General features: G+C 57.0%; 7 protein-coding genes across 7 annotated transcripts; 6 read left to right on the top strand and 1 right to left on the bottom strand.

The window, feature by feature from the left end:
- Positions 1–477: 477 nt before the first annotated feature.
- On the top strand, positions 478–1361 carry HCR1 (Translation initiation factor 3 subunit J component; the record flags this gene model as incomplete). Its single annotated transcript, XM_064799551.1, has 2 exons — positions 478–1295; positions 1346–1361. The coding sequence occupies 2 exons, from the start codon at positions 478–480 to the stop codon at positions 1359–1361; spliced, it is 834 nt and encodes a 277-aa protein (XP_064662306.1).
- A 486-nt stretch (positions 1362–1847) lies between these two features.
- Positions 1848–5618, top strand: LTR77_002291 (uncharacterized protein; the record flags this gene model as incomplete). The annotated part of the gene is made up of 1 exon (XM_064799550.1): positions 1848–5618. One exon carries the CDS (start codon positions 1848–1850, stop codon positions 5616–5618), a length of 3771 nt encoding a protein of 1256 aa, XP_064662305.1.
- Positions 5619–6417: 799 nt separating this feature from the next.
- MT2 (Sphingolipid C9-methyltransferase 2) lies at positions 6418–8080 on the top strand (the record flags this gene model as incomplete). Its single annotated transcript, XM_064799549.1, has 3 exons — positions 6418–6528; positions 6584–7822; positions 7889–8080. The coding sequence occupies 3 exons, from the start codon at positions 6418–6420 to the stop codon at positions 8078–8080; spliced, it is 1542 nt and encodes a 513-aa protein (XP_064662304.1).
- A 637-nt stretch (positions 8081–8717) lies between these two features.
- On the bottom strand, positions 8718–9416 carry LTR77_002289 (uncharacterized protein; the record flags this gene model as incomplete). Its single annotated transcript, XM_064799548.1, has 2 exons — positions 8718–9152; positions 9216–9416. The coding sequence occupies 2 exons, from the start codon at positions 9414–9416 to the stop codon at positions 8718–8720; spliced, it is 636 nt and encodes a 211-aa protein (XP_064662303.1).
- Positions 9417–10900: 1484 nt separating this feature from the next.
- Positions 10901–11869, top strand: LTR77_002288 (uncharacterized protein; the record flags this gene model as incomplete). Its single annotated transcript, XM_064799547.1, has 1 exon — positions 10901–11869. One exon carries the CDS (start codon positions 10901–10903, stop codon positions 11867–11869), a length of 969 nt encoding a protein of 322 aa, XP_064662302.1.
- Positions 11870–12450: 581 nt separating this feature from the next.
- QNS1 (glutamine-dependent NAD(+) synthetase) lies at positions 12451–14568 on the top strand (the record flags this gene model as incomplete). The annotated part of the gene is made up of 1 exon (XM_064799546.1): positions 12451–14568. The coding sequence occupies one exon, from the start codon at positions 12451–12453 to the stop codon at positions 14566–14568; it is 2118 nt and encodes a 705-aa protein (XP_064662301.1).
- A 1030-nt stretch (positions 14569–15598) lies between these two features.
- LTR77_002286 (uncharacterized protein) lies at positions 15599–21328 on the top strand (the record flags this gene model as incomplete). The annotated part of the gene is made up of 2 exons (XM_064799545.1): positions 15599–16663; positions 16715–21328. The coding sequence occupies 2 exons, from the start codon at positions 15599–15601 to the stop codon at positions 21326–21328; spliced, it is 5679 nt and encodes a 1892-aa protein (XP_064662300.1).
- Between the last annotated feature and the right edge of the window lie 433 nt (positions 21329–21761).

Here is a 21761-nt window from a genome sequence, read left to right as displayed (position 1 = left end):
CTGCTGCAATGCCTCATACCTCGTCGTGCCACGGCTATACCAGACCTACAAGCATCTCCACTGCTCCCAGCTGCCAAAACATAGAAGGCACCAAATCTACAATATGACTCTTACGCAGTTCTGACCTCTCACGTCCAGTGATGACTGCTTCCTGCATGTTCGACATCTTGCAGCAAGCTAATATTGGAGTTGGGCAGAAATTCGTGACTATCAGCGGAAGAACGTGGCGTCACGATCCGAGCGGCTTAGATCAATAAAGCCCCACGTCGTCCTCCGACATCGACTCACACTCAAACGCTCTTCCGAAATTGTTCTTCACCCCTTCAACAACTCTTCAGACACAGTCTTCTCGACACTTGCCACTCTCAGCACGCTTCTTGACAGCCAGCCCAGCACCAGTCACCGCAAACACCCACAGACTTGACGCGATCGCAGCAAGACAAAGCGCCACTCAAACGAACAATCGCAACCGCAATCATGGCGCCCTCGAAAGCACCCACCTCGTGGGACGACGAAGACTCCGACAGCACGCCTCCCTCTTCTCCTCCAGCCGTCGCAGCGCGGCGAGGCAAGTTCGACGATGAGGAAGATGACGACGTGCTGGAGTCATGGGACGCCGCCGAAGACAGCGAGGAGGAGCGCGAAAAAGCAAAGAAAGCCGCCGAAGCCAAAGCTAAGGCCGACGCTGCTGCGAAGGCGAGCCACAAGTCCAAGTCCCAGCGGATAGAAGAGAAGCGCCAGGAGAACATGCGCCGACGGCGGGAGATGGAGGACGAGAGCAGCGACGAGGAGGAAGATGAGGCGACGAAACGTGCACGACTCCGAGAGTCAGAGAAGGCCAGCGACCTCAAGAACGCCGAGGACCTTTTCGGCGGCGTCGGTGGTGTCCCAAACACGCGTGCAGCAGGGAAGCCGGTGACTGTGCAGGATAGCGATGATCCGACGAGCACGGTCGACCTGAGCAAGCTAAAGATCTTCAACCCGAGCACCTTGGGACAGTTCACGCAGCTCCGAGAGGCGCTTGTGCCGCTACTTACGGCCAACTCGAAGAAGCCGCAGTACGCATCGTTCATGAAGGAGTTCAGTAAGCAGCTGGTCAAGGATCTCAACAGCGATCAGGTGAAGCAGATTAGCAGTGCTTTGTCGACCATCAGCAACGAGAAGATGAAAGAGGAGAAGGCGGCAGAGAAGGGTGGCAAGAAGACGAAGGCTGTGAAGACGAAGACGAGTTTGAGTGCGAACAGGGATGTGTCGGCGAAGGCGGATGTCACGAATTACGACGACGGGCTTGATGAGTGAGTTGCTCCGTGCAGACTATGAGTTCACTGTGCTAACCTAATGACAGTGATGACTTTATGTGAGCGCAGACTGCTTACAACGGCCTTCCATTCGAGCACACGAGATAGGGTAGATGATGCGGTACCCAGGCCGCTGGGCAGCGATTGAGCATTACGCGAGTATGCATGCTGTGATTTGATTGCTTTGCTGGGGATAGACACGGCACTTTTAGCACTCTGTTTAGCGTCTGCTTCGTAACCTGCAACTTGTTCTGCAACCTTAAGGGAGTGCTGTCACCTGTCGCATTTTGCCTTCCGTTTCGTTGTGGGTCTGTGCGCTGAACTTTGACCTCACATCACCCTCGAAGTCTGCTCTGACCTACCTTCTCCCTCCTGCGAATTCATCACGTCGCACCGTCTTACCGTTCCCGCCACTTCTAATCCGTCTTGGTCTCGGAGAACTCAACGCTGTAGGATATGTTGATGGGTTGTTAAAGGCGTGTCCGGATCCTTAATGTCTTGCATTCTGTACATCCGCCTGGATACTGCAGCATGACATAATCAGAAACGATGGCGAAGCGCAAACGCTCAGAGACAGAGGGCGTAGAAGCTACAGAGGGCGCTCAGAAGCTATCAAGAGCCCAAAAAAGGTTTAGAAGAGAGTCCAAAGGAAGTCCGCCACCGCAAGCCTCAGAGAATGGCCGACACTCGACTGCAGGAAGCAGGCCGGCCGGTGGAGCTGCCAACCACGCAAACCCAACGGGTCCGTCTGATCAAAAGGACACTGGAGCCGCTAAGAAGCGCTCGAGGAAAAGGAAACAGCGCAAGGCTTCGAAGGCTTTGAAAGCAACTTCCGACCAGAGCGTGCCCGCCGAGAAGGCTACAACGACCGGCGCCGTCGAAGGCACGCCATCTATCACGCACAGTCACATCCTGATGCCAGAGGAAATCCAAGGTGTTACACCACAAGCTCCCAAGGACCTCAGCAAAGGCCAAAGGAAGCGTTGGAGGAGAGACCGGCGGAGATCAGAGCTGTTCGCATCTACTAGCCAACACGACAGTTCTGCAGGCCAAAAGCCACCTAAGCTATCAAGACGGAAGAAATCGAGAGCCGAGCATGGGATCAGCGAGGGCTTGGACCGTGCCGCTCTTCTTCGGCTCGCCACTACGCGGCTGGTGCCACTGAAGGCCAAGGAGTGGAAGGACCATGGAGAAGGGCCAGCTCGACAATGCGCCGAGGATAGTACGCCAGAGTTGGGAGCTGCATCTCGTCCATCAAGCCGCTCATCACCTTCATCAGCTTCCATACCGTCTGGGCCGGCGCCAAGGTCGGCAGAGCGGGTTGCTCCTCAGAGCGACCCAAAGCCGCCTAAGACAAACTCTGTCAGCTCACGCGGCGCATCACCATCAGCTTCCAGTTCACGGCATTCAATACCAGAGTCGATACCGAAGGCGACACCAGCAGAATACAAGCAACTGCAACGGCTGCAGCCTCCTCCGCCGGCAGCTGTGAGCTTTCGGACCACTTCTGTCAGCTCGAAGCCCAACAGCGTCCCTTCTCAGCTTGAGGACTCGGATGTGAAAGCGGCATTCAGGCGGTTCAGCGCTTTCGTCAATGGTGGAGATTCAGATTCCAGTGATGATGAGAGCGAGAATAGTGAGAGCGAGTCAGAGGAGGAGCCACGCTCACAGGCAGTACCTGCGAAGCCAGCAGATGGAATACGAAATGGTGGTAGGCCCAGCTCTTCAACAGCTAATAAAACACCGGATGTCTTCACCGAGACCGCCTTAAGGAATAGGATGGAAAACGCTTCAGACAGTTCTCTCGCTACACAACCACAGCAGCAAACCAGAACTCTTAAGCCTTCGCAGCTTGACGGAGATCAGTCAATTGAGGTCGATACAGACCAGGGCAATAATCGTGAAAGGATTACCGTTGCCGACAATAAGACCGCTGCAGCGGACTCGCAGCAACGACGCACCGCTGGCGACGACACAATTAATTCTGCCGGCATCACTGAATCTAGCGAGGATGAGAGCGAAGGCGAGAGCGATGCTGGTGCAGCAGAGACGCCTCCTCGCCCTATCTCGAAGGATGAACAGTCCTCCGACGAAGCGATGACACTTCCCAACGGTGTGAGCTCACAGCTCGCTCAAGCAACATCAGCACCCAACTCCTCCTGGCCAGCCAACGTCGGCATCAAACGACAAGGCTCTTTTTTAGGCCTGGAGACTGGTGGGGCTCCGTCAGGGACTGGTTCAGCTCATCGAGCCAGTAAGATCTCATCGCCCTCACAGCCAGATCCTTTCGATGTCACCGAAGCAGACGCTGATGCAGCGCTCCTAGCTCTGGACGAGGTTTCGGAAGGCATGCTCACTGCTACCAGGCCGCTCCCTGCAAGTAAGTTTGATTCGCCGCCGGAGCCTGTTCAATTGGAAGGGACAAAACTTATGGATGTGGATTCTAGTGATCGACGTTGGAGCCGTGGAATGGTAGAAGGATTCTGGCATTTCAAAGACGCTCAGAAATTGGGTCCGGCGTTGCCTGTCTCTGTAATATGCAATGCTGCGCGAATGGTGGAAGACGATGTCGACACTGCCGTGACGGATTCATTCTACGTGAATCCTGCGACATCCGAGAGCAGCATGGGCGAGAACATCAATGTTGCTATGCATGGCCCAGCCGGGAGCAACTCCGACTCAAGTAGTCCGCTCAGCAACTTCAGTCGAACACCTACGCCGCCTAATCCCGTGGCGCGTTCCGAGCCTCCTCTAAACGACCTCGCACATCAAATTCCTGTCCGCGATCGTACTGAATCCGCCGATGACACTATTGCGGTCCAGTCTGTGCCAAAGAAGAAGCGCAAGATGACTGGCACGACTAGCAAGCACTTTTCACCAGAGAAGAAGCCTAGGCGAACGACGGCGCCTGCTATTGTCAGCGTAGAGCAAACACTTGACGCCGGAGATGAGGAGAGAGAAGCAAAGATGACTCCATGTGAAGAAACTTCTGGAGCAGTAGACATGATGAAGTCTACTTTCAGTGCACGACCAGCGATCCGAAGACGTCGGGCGCCACAGGCCGCGAAATCAGCAACACGTCGACACAGCCAGCCAGTGCCGGCGGAGGACCCGGATCAGAATCCAGTAGTCGAAGATGCTGCTGCCAACATCTGCGTCCAAGAACCTTCACAGGCAGAGCCATCACCGACCCCCACCACTCCCACGCCCGTCAAGCCCAAGAAAAAACGCAAATCCACTGGCAAGAAAAGCACCTACTTCACCCCACCCAAACCCCTCCTCGACCCCACCCTCATCGACCGCGTCGACTTCTACAACACCACCGCCTCCGGCCGCAAAGCCCGTGTCCCCGCCGGCACCTCCATCGCCCCCATTCCACCCATCAGCTGTCCCTACTTCGGCATCATCCAGGAGAAACTCTGGCGGGAGCCATTTTGGCTCCTCATCGCTACCACTTTCCTAAACAAAACGACCGGAAGAGCCGCGGCGCCGGTTTTCTGGGGGTTGAAGGAGCAGTACGGAACTCCTGAGGGATTGGCGGAGGCGGATGAGGAGGAGTTGAGGGGGTTGGTTTGGAAGTTGGGGTTGTACAAAGCGAGGTCGAGACGGTGTATTGAGATGGCTAAGGCGTGGGTGGAGAAGCCGCCGGTCAAGGGGACGAGGTGGCGGACGTTGCATTATCCGGCTAAAGGCGATGGGAGGGAGTTGAAGAAGCGGGCTCTGATTGAAGGGGATGCGGTGGAGGTGGAAGGGGGGTTGGAGATTGGACATGTACCCGGGTGTGGACCGTATGCATGGGATAGTTGGAGGATCTTTTGTCGGGATGTGGTGCGGGGGGTTGCGGAGGACTATAACGGGAAGGGCGCGAGGGTCGGAGAGGGTGGGGAGGTGTTTGAGCCGGAGTGGAAGAGGGTTTTGCCGTTGGATAAGGAGCTGAGGGCTTGTTTGCGGTGGATGTGGTTGAGGGAGGGGTGGATTTGGGATCATGAGACTGGGGAGAAGAGGGCGGCGACTGAGGAGGAGATGGAGAAGGCGGTGAAGGGGGAGATGGAGTTTCAGGATCCGCAGGAGAGAAAGTTCGCTGCGCAGGCTGCTGGTGCGGAGGCTGTGGAGACTAATACTGTTGTTGCTGATGGGCATTGGAATGAAGTTGAAAAGGAACAGCAGCAGCAGCAGCAGCAGCAGCCGGCCTTGGAGATGGATGGCGAAGGATCGGTCACGGATGCGAGCAGCAACATTGTCGTTGTTCAATCTACGCCTGCTGCTGAGACCAAGTCTGTCAGACGTAGCCGACGGTTGACAACATCGGAACTCAGTTGACAGGATGTTCCTCTTGGGTAGATACGCTTGTCTATCTCCAAGATGTTCAATGAACGAGAGCTGTTGAATACTCTGGACTCGAATAGTTAATTGTCAGTGGACGAACCGAGAGAAAGTATTCTGACCGATCTACTCATTACTCCTACCCCCAACGAAAAGACAAAGCAACGTCGAATCGCACTGATTCAAAAGAAATATGAACAAAAAAGAACCCCCCAACAAGTTCAACCACTTCATTCGTCCCACTTCATCTGTGGAATCCCAACTATCATGATTGTCGAACCGTCAATCAACTCCCACAGCCGCTTACTTTGATAATTACGGGACTGGATCTTCGCTGAAAGACTCACTATGCCAACTAATTCGTTAATGAAAAGGCCGGTTAGATATCTCTGAGATTTGCGGGTCAAGAACAAACAGCATAACCATTTTCATTCAATGGCGTAGCAGTTTGATTGCTTGGTGGAACGTTGGATTTGGAATGGATATATAATTACTGGACTTGCGAGGTCTCCCGAGTTTCTGAGGTTACGCCGACAGTGGTTTCTCGGTTTCTGTGCGCTTTTCGTACACGATTCTCGCAGCGTGAAGATACAGTAGGATTTCATGTGATTGACCCAACTAGGAAAGATGCCATCGGCTATAGATTCTACCTTCGCCCCGACTTGCCTTTGGCCCTGATCAGCAGCAACCCTGCAGTTTGCAGATCTCCCAGGCCCAGAATTTCGAGCTCACCGAGTCTCTTCTTCCACCTCTGCAGCTTCTTCCCAGGCCATTGACCTTCGTTACCACCGCCATCATGTCGTCCGACGGCAAAGCAGTCTCGGAAGACTCCTTCGAGTTCGTCGAAACGCCAGCGGCGCCGAGTCCTGCACCGGAGAAGAACGATTATGGCGTGCGGACGACTTCTGTAGGACCAGCTCTCCAATGCCGCAGACATACGCATACTGACATGAGTACTACAGTATCCCGCCATCAAAAACGCCCCCCTCCCCGCCGACGGCCCCGGCTCGGACACCTTCAACAACTTCCTCCTCTTCACCCTCCTCACCATCATCCCAGGCTACCTAACATGGACAGTGCGAGGTGGTTTCTACACCTTCGTCCCCCTCGCCATCCTCACCGCCATCCCCATCCTCATGGCCTTCTGGACGATCGCCTCCTCCATGTCCCCGCGCAAAACAGAGAAGGCCCGGTATGCTGGGGCGCCCATCGAGCACTACCTCACCTTCAAGAGCGAGGCGGACAAGCGCAAGTACAGGGGCAAGAACAGGATTCCGATGGAGACATTCCATGAGAAGTACTTCGCTGGCGAAGTCGACTTCAACGGCGACGCATTGGAAGCGCTAGAGTACAGACACGACTGGGCGAACTTCCGCTTCACGCTGTCGTTGTTCTGGTTCTTCCTCACAGGCATGATGCCCGAGGTGATCATGCACACGCGCAGCCAAGACGAAGAACAAGTGCGCGACCACTACGACCGCGGCGACGACTTCTACGGCTGGTTTCTCGGCCCACGCATGATCTACACCAGCGGCATCATCTCGGACATCCAAAAAGAAGAGACGCTAGAGCAGCTCCAAGACAACAAACTCGGCATCGTGTGCGAGAAGATCGGCCTCAAAGCCGGCGAGCGCCTGCTCGACATCGGCTGCGGCTGGGGCACCCTCGCCAAATTCGCCAGCGTCAACTACGGCGCCCAAGCCACGGGAGTAACGCTCGGCCGCAACCAAACCGCCTGGGGCAACAGCGGGCTCCGCAAAGCCGGCATCGGCGAAGAACAAAGCCGGATCCTGTGCATGGACTACCGCGACATCCCAACCCCAGAAGGCGGGTGGAACAAAATCACCTGTCTCGAAATGGCGGAGCACGTCGGCGTGCGCTACTTCGGCACTTTCCTCAGCCAAGTCTATGAGATGCTGGACGATGACGGGGTGTTCTTCCTGCAGATCGCCGGGTTGCGGAAGTGCTGGCAGTATGAGGATTTGATCTGGGGGTTGTTTATGAACAAGTACATCTTCCCCGGGGCGGACGCTTCGACGCCGTTGGGGTTCTTTGTCGACAAGTTGGAGGGTGCTGGGTTTGAGGTCAAGGCGATTGATACGATTGGAGTCCACTACTCCGCGACGCTGTGGAGGTGGTATCGCAACTGGATGGCGAACAAGGACAAGATTGTCGCCAAGTACGGGAATAAGTGGTTCAGAGTATGTGCTCCTTCTTTTCACCCGCCCACCACCGCCATTGTGTGCTAATCGGCGGTAATCACTCAGATCTGGGAGTTCTTCCTCGCCTACAGCACCATCATCTCGCGCCAGGGCAGCGCGACGTGCTACCAGATCACGCTGGTCAAGAATATCAACTCGACACATCGGGTCGAGGGGATCGGCTCGCAGTTTCAGCTCAAGGGGGCGCTTGAGGCTAGTAAGGCGGCTGGGAAGGATGCGTTTCCGGGGACGAAGTAGTCTTGTGGGATGGAGTGGCGAGGGGAGTGCGGTGGTGTGGAACGGAGCGATGAACGGTCGCTGATGGCGGCGAGGCGACTGGTTGGGAGATCCTGATGTGGCCACGAGTGTTTACGCCAACGCATGTAGTGTACTGACGGTATACATCGTATGGCTCGCGTGAAGCCTAAGCAGTACCCACCCACGGTACGATGATACACCTCCAGTAGCATACACACACAGTAAGAACGGCGAACCACGGTGCTGGTATCACCATCTCACGCACCTTGTCACGGCCTCATACGTCCTACTCAACGACCTAATAGGAAGCAAGGATGTATGAAGCGAGACATGAAGAAAAGTAGTGAAGTTGGTTGAATGCACAAGTTTCTTCTCCCATCCTCATTACCATACGCATCCCACCGCTCGCATCGGAGAGGGACACCCTTATCTCATGCACATGCATACATAAGGTTTCCAACCTTCGCTAAAAACGCTGGAAACGCCTGATGAGTACTGCTCTCGTTACTTCATGATAACCGCTCCGCCCGCGTTCCATCCATCGGCCATCGAATGCTTTGCAGTAGGGATGACCCTCTTCCACCGTTGTTCGATCCGACTGATGATGATGATGTGTTGTTGTGGAAAGGCACAACGCTTACAGCGCGAGGCCGAACACACCCAGCATACCCGCCGCCACGATCCCGGTCCCGTAATTCTTCGCGACATTCAACGCGACCGCCGCGCCGGTGCTGCTAGCCGCCGCCGAGGCGCTCGAGGACATGCTGGGCGAGTTGCCGCTGCCGCCGCTCCCGCCGGTCGCCGAGGCAGATGCGCTAGAAGCCGCCATGGACGAGGAGGAGCCGCCGCTGTTGCTGCTGCCACCGGAGCTGGAGCCGGCCGAGTCGACGGAGCCCGGGTCGCGGCTGCCGCACTGGACGGAGCGGCAGGCGGTGAGGGCGTTGAGGTCGTTGCCGGCGGCGGCGACGCACTGCTCCACCCACACGCCGCACTCGAGGGAGGGGATCATGTTGGTGAAGGAGGTGATGTTGGGGGTGTTGCTGACGCAGGTGCAGTCCCAGGTGAGATCGCTCTGTGAAGACAAGGCAGTTAGTGTATGTGGTTTGGGTGGGCGAGAGTAGGGTGCAGTGCTTACGGCATCACAGTTGTTCTCTTCCAGGTTGCCGCGGCCGCCGCAGACGAGCGGGCAGTTTTGCTGCTGGTAGTTGCACCATGTCTGGCGGGTGGTCTCGTTGACGCTGTTGGGGTCGATCTCGATGGGGCCGGTGGTGGTGTTTTGCGCGCTCGCGGCACCCAGGAGGGTGGTGGCGGCGATGAGGAGGGTGGAGTAGAACATGTCGGCGGTGGTGGTGGTGAGGTGTGTGGGTGGCGTGTGGAAGGATGGAGTATTTCAATGCTGGAGAATGGACCACGTCAGCATGTGTGCTTGGAGATCTGCAGAAGAGCTTGACAAGAGCTCTGTTGATGGCGGAGTTACTCACCAAGCAATCAATTGCACTCGTCGTTATTGATGTGATGAGCGGACTCGACGGTGGATGGAGATGATGTTGGGGTGTGTTGTGTGTGCTGGCGACGGAAGAGGAGCAGGAGTGGGAAGTGATGAAGGCGAGAGGCGGGTTTTTGAGCACTTGCTGAGAGGCAGGCGGGTTGGCGGGCAGGCGGGCAATGTATGCACTACGCTCTTGCTTGCGCCGCGCTAGTCTCGAAGCATCGCCTGGCTTCGGCGCACAGATTCCCGAGCGTGAATCGTCTCATTTCTGATATCTCGGTTGGCGTTAGGTTTATGAGATTGCAAACGACTTCTAATCTGCTTGACACGAGCACCATCATCTTCATATCATCTACTTTATTCTCAATTTTCTGCGCTGTCGTTGCGGTATGGATGAAAGGTCGCACTTGCCGCCGCGCAATGCATCTGCCAAAGTGGCAAGGGCTGGGTGCTGCAGGCACGGCAAGCTGCAGTAGTCACGATCGCACTAAGCCCAGACCGGCTGCGGCTCTGAGCTCTAGATACACCAGACGCAGCTGCAGCTGGGAAAACGAGCAACGGCCCCGCTATCGACAAGAAGGCAGGTCGTCTTTCCATTGGCGCTTTGCCACCGCACGTCTGGGCGCCAGAACTTCCTCGGCGTTGTGGTGGGCGAGGTGGGTTCAGAGCGGTGGCACGAAGGCAGGGAGATGGCGGTCCCTCGGAAAGGCGAGCCTGCGAGCCCCAGACGTTTGGCGGTGGGCTGACGATCTGGAACCTGCCGAGGAGGCTCCGGGTTATTGACTTCACCTGTCAACCGCACTGACTCGATTGAGTTTTCTCTCCGCTGTGCATACTCTGTTTCTGTTGACACGCTTCCTTCTGAGGGTACATGTACTCAGCAAGAGATACGAGGAACGGACTTCGCTTTCGCACAGCTGCTCAATTCCGTGAGCTGCATATATCTACCGCATCTGGGGTAGGTCAAGATGAAGCTAAGTTACCACGAGCGGCACACCGCAACTTTCTTTGGCTCGTGATTGTAAATTGAAAAGGCGCTACTTTACCGCTGACTTTAGCGACTCTTGTAAGCCATGACGACCTGCTCGCCAGAAGCACTAAGCAAAGCCAAGCAAATGTTCATGGCGTTGGTATCAAATGCGTAGATAAGAACGGTTTGTCTCAACACCACCCCACAGTGTCACACTACTGAATACTGATGCAGGCAACCAAATCTACTCCAAACTATCAGGCCACGCCTCTATCTTCCCCAACGCTCCTCCTCTCCAGGATGACTTCGTCTTCAAAGCGGCCTCCGCAACCAGACTCTTCACCTCCATGGCCCTACTCCAATGCATCGAAGCCGGACACCTCACCCTCGACGAGCCCACTCCCGCATCCTGCCCGAACTTGCCTCTCGCCCCATTCTGGAATCCTTCTCCGACTCCGGTCCCGTCTACCGTCCTAGCACCACTCCTATAACAGCGAGGCATCTTCTAACCCATACTTCAGGGCTCGGATACTACTTCCTGCATCCTTTACTTACCAAATGGGCTAATCACGCACAACGTCCACCCACTAATCTGGTCGTGGAGAAGTACAATTACCCCCTCCTCTTCGAACCCGGCGAAGGCTGGCAATACGGCTGCGGACTCGATTGGGCTGGCGTGGCAGTTGCGCGGATCTCAGGCATGAACCTAGAAGACTACATGATCGAGCGCATCTGGAAACCCGTCGGTCGCTCAGCTCCCTTCCCTACATTCCACCTCTCCCGCCACTCAGAGTACAAAGCGCGGCTACTGCAGATGGTCAAGCGCTCCAATACAGGCCGCCTTGAGCCCGCTGAGCTACCTGTAGGCGACAACCCAGATGACGAAGAAGGCGGTGCCGGCCTCACGATGACTATGCGCGACTTCACTGCCGTGCTTGCCGACCTCGTCTCCGGTGACCCGAAACTCCTGACACCAGCCACGATCTCCATGGCCTTCGAACCCCAAATCCCCTCTTCCTCCCCCGCCATCCCCATGCTAAAGCAGCTCCGTCCTGCATGGGACATGGTCTCCGGCCCCGTGCCCTCCGAGAGCGTGAACCACGGGCTTCTGGGCCTGTTGCTACAAGGCGAGGCCCCGGAGATCAAGCAGCCTGCAGGTCTGATGGTCTGGGGTGGCGCGGCGAATGTGCTGTGGTTTGTGGGCAGGGAGGAGGGGGTGGCGGGGTGTTTTGCTACGCAGGTGCTGCCTTTGGGGGAGCAGAGGGTTAAGGAATTGGCGAATGCTTGGAGGAGGGACTTTTGGGGAGGCTGGAGGGAGGGGAGGGCGTGATGGTGTGGCGAGGGGCTTGGGGTTGGGGAGGGATATCGGTATTTACAGTCCACAACACCTAGACTCGTGAAAGGATCCGATCGTAGCGTTGTGCTACAGCATCGCCGTCGTGCCACATGAACATAAGCTAGCGTCGTTCAACTTCGAGCCAAGAACACTCCTTGACGTGGACTTTGAACTCCCAAGTCGACACTTGACGAACATCCACTAGCGCCGGCCACTCCCTACTAGTAAGCTTCGGAATGGACTCTTGAGGTCAAAGTCCACTCTTGGCTGACGTGAGCTAGCGGCTTCTGTTCTGTGACCAACCACAGCGGATTCTTCCAGGGATGAACTACACAATAAGAGAAGAACGCAAGCGCTGAAGGTACATAATCATCGGAGTGGCTGAGAGATCTTCGTGGTCCAATTAGCAACGGTTAGGGTTGCGAAGACCTCGCTTTGACCTCACCTGCCACATCGCCCTCCGTTTGCCTTGTTTGATCCAGTCATACATCGCGACTCCAAGGGCACTGTCTCTCGATCGCACAAATCTGAAATCGAGGAACCATTAACGACAACATCAACTACCCTTCAGCAAGATGACCCGCAAGTGCATCCTCGCGACCTCACAACTCAACCAGTGGGTGCTCGATTACGACGGCAACCGAGACCGCATCATCCAAACCATCCGCGAGGCCAAAGCAGCCGGTGCTTCCATTATCCTCACACCGGAGCTGTGTATACCGGGTTACGGACTGCTGGACCACTGGCTCGAGAACGACGTCTACGCCAATTCATGGGACATCGCCGCAGAGATAATCTCCAACCAAGACTGCCAGGACATCATCGTCGACCTTGGTCTCCCCGTTCAACATCGAGGGTGCAGCTATAATGCTCGACTAGTTGCTCTGAATGGCGAGGTGCTGGCGATCAGGCCGAAGCTGGACCTCTGCAACGATGGCAATTTTCGGGAGATGCGGTACTTTACCCCCTGGCCGAGAGGACGGGTAGACGACTATACTTTGCCGGATGTCATCCAGCAGCTTTCGAAGGGGCAGGTTAGAACGAGGATCGGCGAGGTGGCGTTTGAAGCGCTAGATGGCTCGTTTACGTCTGAGACGTGCGAGGAGTTGTGGACGCCCAACTCGCCGCATTCGCTGTACAGTCTGGCGGGGATCGAGATTATTCTCAATTCGAGTGGTAGTCACCATGAGCTACGGAAGCTGGATACGAGGATCAATCTAATTACGGAGGCTACGGCGAAGACGGGCGGGGTGTACATGTACTCGAATCAGAGGGGTTGTGACGGCGACAGACTCTACTACGACGGCTGTGCTTTGATCCTGAACTCTGGCAAAGTACTTGCGCAGGGCTCGCAATTCTCACTCAAGGACGTGGAAGTCAAGACTGCCATGGTTGATCTAGATGAGATCTGGTCGTATCGGACGTCGAGAAGCAGAGGCATGCAGGCAAACGAGCCTTCGGTGCACAAGCTTGAGCGCGTCCAAGTCAACTATCGACTATGCAGGAAGGACATCAGCCCCCGCGCACGACTAACAGAACCCATCGAGCCACGCTACCATCTCCCCGAAGAAGAGATCGCACTTGGCCCAGCCTGCTGGATCTGGGACTACCTCCGCCGCTCAAAAGCAGCAGGCTACCTCATCCCCCTCAGCGGCGGCATCGACAGCTGTGCCACCTCCGTGATAGTCTACAGCATGTGTCGCCTTGTCGTCTCCGAGCTCGCTGCCGGCAACTCCGTCGTCCTGGCCGACGCCACCCGCCTTTGCAACAACACCGACCCAACCAACCTCACTGCCGCCCAACTCTGCAACAAACTCTTCGTCACCGTCTTCATGGGCATGCAACAGCAATCCTCGCGCGAAACGCGCAGCCGCGCGTCTGACCTCGCTTCCGCCATCGGCGCCCACCACATCGATACCAACATCGACCCCATGGTCCAGTCCCTGCACGGAGTAGTAACCGGCATCCTCAACTTCGAGCCCCGCTTCAAAGTCCATGGCGGCTCGCAATCCGAGAACCTCGCCCTCCAAAACTTCCAATCCCGCTCCCGCATGGTCCTCGCCTACGCCCTGGGCCAACTCATCCCCACCTCCCGCGGCAGCACCGGCGGACTTCTAATCCTCGGCTCCGCCAACGTCGACGAGTGCCTCCGCGGCTACCTCACAAAATACGACTGCTCCTCCGCCGACATCAACCCCATCGGCGGCATCTCCAAAACGGACCTCAAACGCTTCATCGCCTGGAGCGAAACCCACTTCTCCCTCCCCATCCTGCGCTCCTTCCTCGACGCCGTCCCGACAGCCGAGCTCGAGCCCATCACAGACACGTACGTGCAGAGCGACGAAGCGGACATGGGCTTCACGTACGACGAACTCTCCATCCTCGGGCGCTTGCGCAAGAGCATGAAGTTGGGGATGGTGGGGATGTGGGAGCGGTTGCTGGTGGAGTGGAGCGAGAGGAGCCCGCGGGCGGTGTATGAGAAGGTGAGGAGGTTTATGTGGTTTTATGCGGTCAACAGGCATAAGATGACTACGATGACGCCTGGGTTGTATTTGGAGAGTTATACGCCGGATGATAATCGGTTTGATTTGAGGCCGTTTTTGTATCCCGGGTTTGCGTTTGAGCATCGGAAGATTGAGAATCAGTTGAAGAAGATGGAGGAGGGGGAGGCAGATGGGCCCAGCGATGCTTGAGGAGACTTCTCGGCGAGCGGGACGGTTGCCGTGATGCGACTGGTGGTCGTTGGTCTCTTCATACAGCACGTCTTACCGGACGAAAGAGGACGCTGCACTCTTGTCTCCACTCCTGCATGCATCACCATCGCGGTCTCAGGTCTGCAGCCTGGCCGTTGCTCGCATGGTCGCGGTTTCAGTGCTCTGTTTACACTCTCAAGCCAATTATCTCACGATCCCATCGCGCTGATGGCTGGAGTCGCACGGCTATCCACGCGAATTATTGGAACGGTGTGGTCGCACGCTCACCAGGTCTGCAGGTACGATGCGCTCACGACGCAAGGCTCGAGCAGTTGCAGATAGACAACGGGCCTGGGGATGGATCAAGATGCGTTTGTAGTATACAAGCGACCTATCAAGGCCGAGCATGGCCGCTGCAGAGTTGACGAATGCTGCAGGATTCGTGGGGCGCGCTGCTGGCTCTGACCGGGTTGTCAGGCGGAGATGATGCGGTCTCGCAGCAACAACAGCGCGGGCGCGTGGCGAGCAGCAGGAGATGGTAGCTGTGGTTATTTCTGCTGTAGGTTCGATAGTCGAAATTGATGTGTCACTCTTCGACGACCATTGTCTTTTAGCCTTTTGCGCCCCGTTGAGAAGTGAAAGTTAGAGTTATTAAGTGCTTCGGAAGTGGGAAGCGGGTCGAGCGTTTCTGACTTGTCGGTGCCCAAGCCTCACCTTCAATCACGAGATCTGCACTACCACTCCCGACCACATCGCACGTCACCTCACTCCGACTACCACAACATCACACACCGTATCCTCGATATACCATTCACAACACCACCCGCCACCACCTCCTTCACGCCCCACTTCCGCCATCCGAGGCGGGAACACCCCCGGACAATCGAACAGGGAACACGAGAACCTTGCCGGTCGCGCTAAACCGGAGGAGCGACGAGAGCACTGCGGAGGACCCGAGCAAGGTACCAACCAGCGAGCGACGCTTGCCTGGGTTCTCGAAGAATGCCATGAAAGCGCGCTGCAGAAGGGGATGCAGTCTCAGGGAAGTTTCGCCAGCCAATGGCCGGGCGGTCAGGACGCAAGCACCGCTGCCGCTGCCGCCGATGACAGCCCGGTCATGAGCGCGACTTCGGGGCCGGTGGACCACTTGTTTTGGCCTGCGCATGATCCTGCGCCGTCGCCTGGTGAGCTTCGATCACCGTACTTGCAGTCACAGCAGCGACAGACGTCGGCGGAAGCGCAGATGGCTCGGCCGCAGGAGCAGAGGACGGGTGCGGGTTTGGGCGCGAATCAGCAGCAGACGCACACGTTGAGCAATGCGAAGTCGACTCCGGTGTTGATGCCGTCGCAGCCGGGAGGCGGGAGGGTGCGAAACATGGCGAACAAGTTTGATCAGGCGGGTGCGGCGGATGGGAGACAGCAGCCGCCACAGTTGACGGTGCGGACGAGCGAGGAGAGGTATAGAAGGCCTGTTGCGAGGACGCCACGGTCGCCGACGAAAGACGGGGTGCGGAAGCTGCAGAAGAGCCCGGCGAAGGATGATAGACGCAAGCTGCAGAAGAAGGCGTCGGGGCAGAGATCACCTACGAAGTCTGCTTCGACGTCGTTTGGGACGGAAACTTCGTTTGGGTCTACGTCTACGGTCATGAGCACGAAGAGTCAGCCACATATGGCGTTCAGTCCGCAGAAGCAGGCGCGGATGCCGTACGCCGGTGCTAGGCCGCTGTTTGGCGAAATCACTTCGGATGGGAGATGGAACGGCAATTTCGAGCTTGGAAACTATGGACCTCTGCCCTCATTCGCAACGACAAACCGGAGGTCAAGTGATGGTGGTGCTGCACTTGGGCACGGGAGAAGTCAATCGCATCAGGACATCCTGCAGCCGGCATCCACCACTGCATTGTCACCTCCACAATCGCATGGTCTCAGCCACAAACGGAGCCGAAGTGATATGGACGCCTTCAACCATCCTGTGGCTGCCCCGAGCATGCCGAATCTCTACCAGAACCCTCAACCGCCGATATATCCTACGCCACCGAACTCGGGATCGCGGAATGCGCTGCTCAAAGAGGCGTCACCCACTTCACGAATACCTGTAAGCAACCGAAGGATGTCCAGAGACTCACCTATCACTTCAGCTGCCCAGCCACGCTCGGTTTCTGCAATGTCCAACCCGCCTGCCTCCCGAAACCGCCTCTCAAAATCACCTACCCGAAGGACACAGCCAAATGGCAAAGAGAACGTGACACCTTCAAGCGTACCTCGAGCTCGCTACCACCCGGCCGCTTTGAACTCCACGAACAGTGGGCAATCGCTCTCTGCCAAGATCGTGGCGCCGCTGCCGAAGACTTCACCACCGCTACGCTCATCTCGGCCTAGGCAGCCGGTGAGCTCAGCGACGACGTCTGCCAGCCGCGCCAGAGCCGCCGAGCGCTTCCAGGGACAATCTTCCAAGGACGGGCGGAGGCCGAGCGAGCAATGGTTGGGAAAGCCGTACGACCCGCAAAAAGAGCGTTCGAGGCGCAAGATACCTGAGCTGGGCAAGATCGACTTCGAAGCGCGCAGGGAGAGGATACAGAAGGCTATCTCGCAGAACTTGGAAGAGAGTCGATCACATGAGAGTCTGAAGAGTGGGCAGGTGCAGTCAAGGCAGGTTTCGAGTGAGTTGGATGCAAGAGCTGGCGCACCTGTAGAAGGAGAGGGGCTGAACAGCGCGGATGAGCGTCAAGCTGAGCTGATGGATCGAGAGACGGAGAGTATGCCTGGTGGCTGGCCGACTCCAGGCTTGAGCGTCGACACGTTCAATGTGCCGAGTCAGCAGGAGCGCGAGCCGGAGCCGCGGACTGCCAACACAGCGCAGACTGAATTTGACTTGGAAGAGAGCCCCGTGCTGGGAAGACCTCCTATAGAAGAGGATCGTGGGGCTGAGAAGAGGGCCAGTGGACTCCAGATGCTGACGTCAGCCACTTATGGACAGCCACCGCCCAGAGTACCGACACCGATTTCGACTGAGCAGGAGGCGCCAAGGGAGGAGGTGCAGAGTCCGAGTGTGCTGGAGAATGTGATGCGTATGCGGCAGCGAAGCGGTTCGCAGGCTGAGTCGGATTACTTTGACAACAGTGCTACTGGGTCTCCGGAGGACAGTCCGAGTGATCTTGAGGATCGCTGGGGCCTGGCGAATGGACTTCAGAGCGTGCAAGGCTCGATCAAGATCATGCTCGATGACGAGCCTCCGAACAAGACGCATCAAGCTACGCGAAGTTGGTCGCAGAACGTGCACGATGAGCTTCGACATGCTGGTACTGGCACGGATGATGTGCAAGAGGTGCAGTACTTGAATGACCGTGCGTACACCGCGAACGGAATCACGCATTCGCCGACGAGCGACGGGCATGAGGCCGATGTGCAGGTGACGCCGCGCAAGAGGCCTGGACGAGACGACACAATCCGCCAAGCCGACTTTGCAAAATCGCTGGCTTATGACGCGAATGGCGAACCATCGGACCCAGCTGTCGCGAGAGCTTTGACTGAGTACCAAGAAAGTGGATCGCTTTCGCAAGGCATGATGGAGGAAATGCAGAGGCATATGGTTGATCTGCAGCGGATGTCGAACAACCAAGGCTCGAATGGCTTCATGATCCAGAGCTTGCTGGACAGCATTCTTGATGTTCAAGGTCAGCAGAGCCGTGAGCCGGAGGAGGAGAAGCAGGAGACTCTGCCGTCCACTACCTATGATGTGCCTGAGGTCACTCCGGACACGCCTCCTGGGTGGGACTACGACGCTGGAACTGGAACTGCGGTTGTCTTCAGAAACAGCACGGAAGACGGAGCGCCGGCCGAAGACGAAGAGGACGAAGAAGACTTCTACGTCAAGATCCGGAAGGCAGACGAGGAATGGGAGCGGCAGCAACGTGGCGAGTACCTCAGACTTGAACATGAGGAGGCCGATAGGCCACAGCCACCGCCGAAGGACGATGGGTATACCCCCAGATCCAGCCTTGGACCCAATAGCGCCACTTTTGCTCCCGACTTCTCTGCTGGTCTTCGCATTTCGACGAGTGGGCAGCTCGACATGCCTGGTATGCAGACGACAGATAGCCCGGCAGAGCTGAAGGCATCGGAGCTGCCGCAGAGTCCGACCTCGACGACTGGTGCTCCACCCCAGCCCAGCTATGCTCCGCCCGCACCTCCGCCAGCTGCTGCTTCCGCGAGTCGGATGCCGTTTGGTATGGCTGAGGCTCCTCAGCTGTCGGCCACCCACTCTGAGCGCGAGTCGAGTGAGATGTCACCCAGGGCCCGCAAGAGTGTCTGGGCTCAATCGGGCTCCTCTCGACCATCAACTGACAGTCAACGTCCGGCTGGGCCACCTCCAGTACCTGGGTCGGTGTCGATGAGCTCTTTCACGGAGTCTGGACGGAAGATCTCGCTGGACACAGAGGGTGGTGCTCAGAACCGTGCCGCTAAAGGTACCTCGCCGTCGCCAGAGCAGAAGCGACTGCAGCGCCGGCGGAACATCATCAAGGAGCTCATCGACACCGAGTACACCTACCACCAAGATCTCAAGATTATTGAGGACATTTACAAGGCTACTGCTGTGGCAGACCTCATCTCACCGGAAGACAAGAAGGTGTTATTCGGGAACTGCGATGACATCGAGCACTTCTCGTTGCACTTTTACGACGACCTGCGGAAAGCTGTCACTGCTGTTTATGTGCCTGCGAAGTCGATGCGGTGGATGAACAAGCGAGGGAGCTACTCGACTACGCAGAGCGATGCTACTACCCAAGGATCCACACCCGAAGGTGCCGATGACGAGAAAGACAAGACGACCACGATTGGCCAGGTCTTCCTGTCCAACCTACAGCGGATGGAGGTGGTGTACAGCTGCTACCTCAAGAATCACGATGCGGCGAATCAGCGTTTGTCAGCTCTGCGAAGCACGCCAACAGTCAAGTGCTGGCTTGAGGAGTGCCACAACAATGCCAGCGATATAACATCTGCCTGGGATCTGGACTCTCTTCTGGTCAAGCCGACGCAGAGGATCGCCAAGTATCCGATGCTTCTTCAGCAGCTTCTGGAAGTCACACCATCGGCCCATCCGGATCGAGAAGCCTTGTCGTCTGCAGCGAGGGACTCGGTGAGCATGCTCACCCGCATCAATGATGCGAAGAAGCGTGCAGATCTCGTGGATCAGATTGTGAATGGCAAGCGCAAGGACTCTGATGTGCGAAGTGGTATCGCGAAGGCCTTTGGCAGACGCACGGAGAAGCTCAAGGAGCGGGTGGGCATCGCTGAAGCCTTCCAAGACCCGGAGTTCGAGCAGCTTGCGCATAAGCTTGGTGGCCACTTCATCCGCCTGCAGATCTGCCTGCGGGATGTACAAAACTACATGAATTGGACTGAGAAGGCGATGGAGCAGGTCAATAACTACGCCTACGCCCTCGACCTCTTCACCGACGTCACTGTCAGCAGCGGTTCGGAGCAGGAGAGCAAATGGCGCAAGTACGGACAGGCGGTCCGCGAAATCACCTCGATCGCGTTCCAAGAGCACAAGGCCGCGGTGCACAAGCGCGTCATCGACCCTATGATTGCGTGTATAGAGTTGCACCGCGGTCCGCAGAACGCCATTGCGAATCGCAAGCGCCGCATCGTGGACTACGCCAAGTGCAAGTCGGTTGAGAAGCGCGGCGAAAAGCCGGATAAGAAGATGATCGAGGCTTCGGAGCTGTACGTGGCGCTCAACGATCAGTTGAAGATTGAGCTGCCGAAGCTGTACAGTCTTACTGGCAGTCTGGTGCAGGGGTGTCTGAACTGTTTCCTGGAGGTACAGGTTTCGTGGCATCACACGTGGGAGCGCAAGCTGCGGCCGGTGCTCGAGGCGAAGGACATTCCGACGAGCATTCATCAGATCGAGCCGGCTTTCCGGGCGGACTTTGACCTGATGCAGAATGAGCTGGTCAAGTTGGGTATCTGCAACGGTGCTGTGCTGGCAGAGTCGGCGAACTTCCTTTCGCCTTCGACGACTTTTGATGGTGCGGAGACGCCTTCTTCCAAGCGGCCTTCCACACTCGACAGCTCGAAGCGGACGATGTCAGTTGGAAGTGAAGCCTCACCAGACCTACGACCGTCTGGTGCCTACCAACGAAGCAGCAGCAGCTACGCCGCCACAGGCGGGGACAACCTCGCCTTCGCCCAAGACGCCCGCTTCCGTTCCAACTCCTCAATGTCTAACAACGGCGCTCCTACGTCGGCACCGGTTTCAGGCATGCTCGCGAACCAGCCCTGGTCCAACGGCAACACACCCACGTCCTCCTTCAGCCTCAGTCGCCCAGCAACAGCCAACCAACCTTCAACTCAACAACCCGTCCTCCTCCCCCCACGCACCAGCGCCGAGGCACCACGGTCTCCCCGCCCGGCTTCAGGCGCAACATACTACACAGCCCATCCCGGCCCGGACGACGGCCGCTACAGCGGCGCCTTCAGCTCCGCCGTCCCACCCGAAACACCCGACACCACCCCCTCTCTCCCCCTCACAGGCGCGAATCTCAAGACCATGTTCGTCTGCGCCAGCCTGTTCGAGTTCAGCATCGACAAGACGCGCCGCGAAGGCGGATATCCCTACCTCACCTACGTCCAAGGCGAGGTGTTTGACGTGGTCGCGCAGAAGGGGGAGCTGTGGTTGGCGAAGAACCAGGATGATGCGACGGGGAGTCTGGGGTGGATTTGGGAGCAGCATTTTGTTATTTTGTCGCAGGATTAGGAGGGTTGTGGCAGAGCAAGCATTACTACTACACAAGAGACGTGGGGACGCTTTGGCCTTCCTCAGGGCATATCAGAACGGACGAAGGAGAAGAAGAAGAGCTGGGAGGGAAAGGCGCAACGACAACGGCAACGAATTTCTTTTGTATCAGTACTGCTTCTACCACGTCACGCGCAACGCTTTCGCGCCTTGGGGAAAAGGGCGATGGTTGTTGGAACCTGACGGAACGACGCGATTGGCGTTATTAGCGCTGCGTAGCGGAGTAATGCAGAAAGAAGCTTGTGATTGGGACTTGGGACGGGCGTTCTTGGGGCGTTTCCGGGGGCTTTTGGGGTATAAGATAGCGTTCGAATGGGATTGGAAGAACATTGGTAAAGGCAACTGGGCAGGAGAGGGAGAGCTAGAAAGAGCTCAGGCTCGAGAGGTGGTAGAG

The sequence above is a fragment of the Saxophila tyrrhenica genome (genome assembly GCF_035928015.1).
Source record: "Saxophila tyrrhenica strain CCFEE 5935 chromosome Unknown scaffold_3, whole genome shotgun sequence".
Taxonomy (NCBI): domain Eukaryota; kingdom Fungi; phylum Ascomycota; class Dothideomycetes; order Mycosphaerellales; family Extremaceae; genus Saxophila; species Saxophila tyrrhenica.
This window is presented reverse-complemented; position numbering and strand designations above follow the sequence as displayed.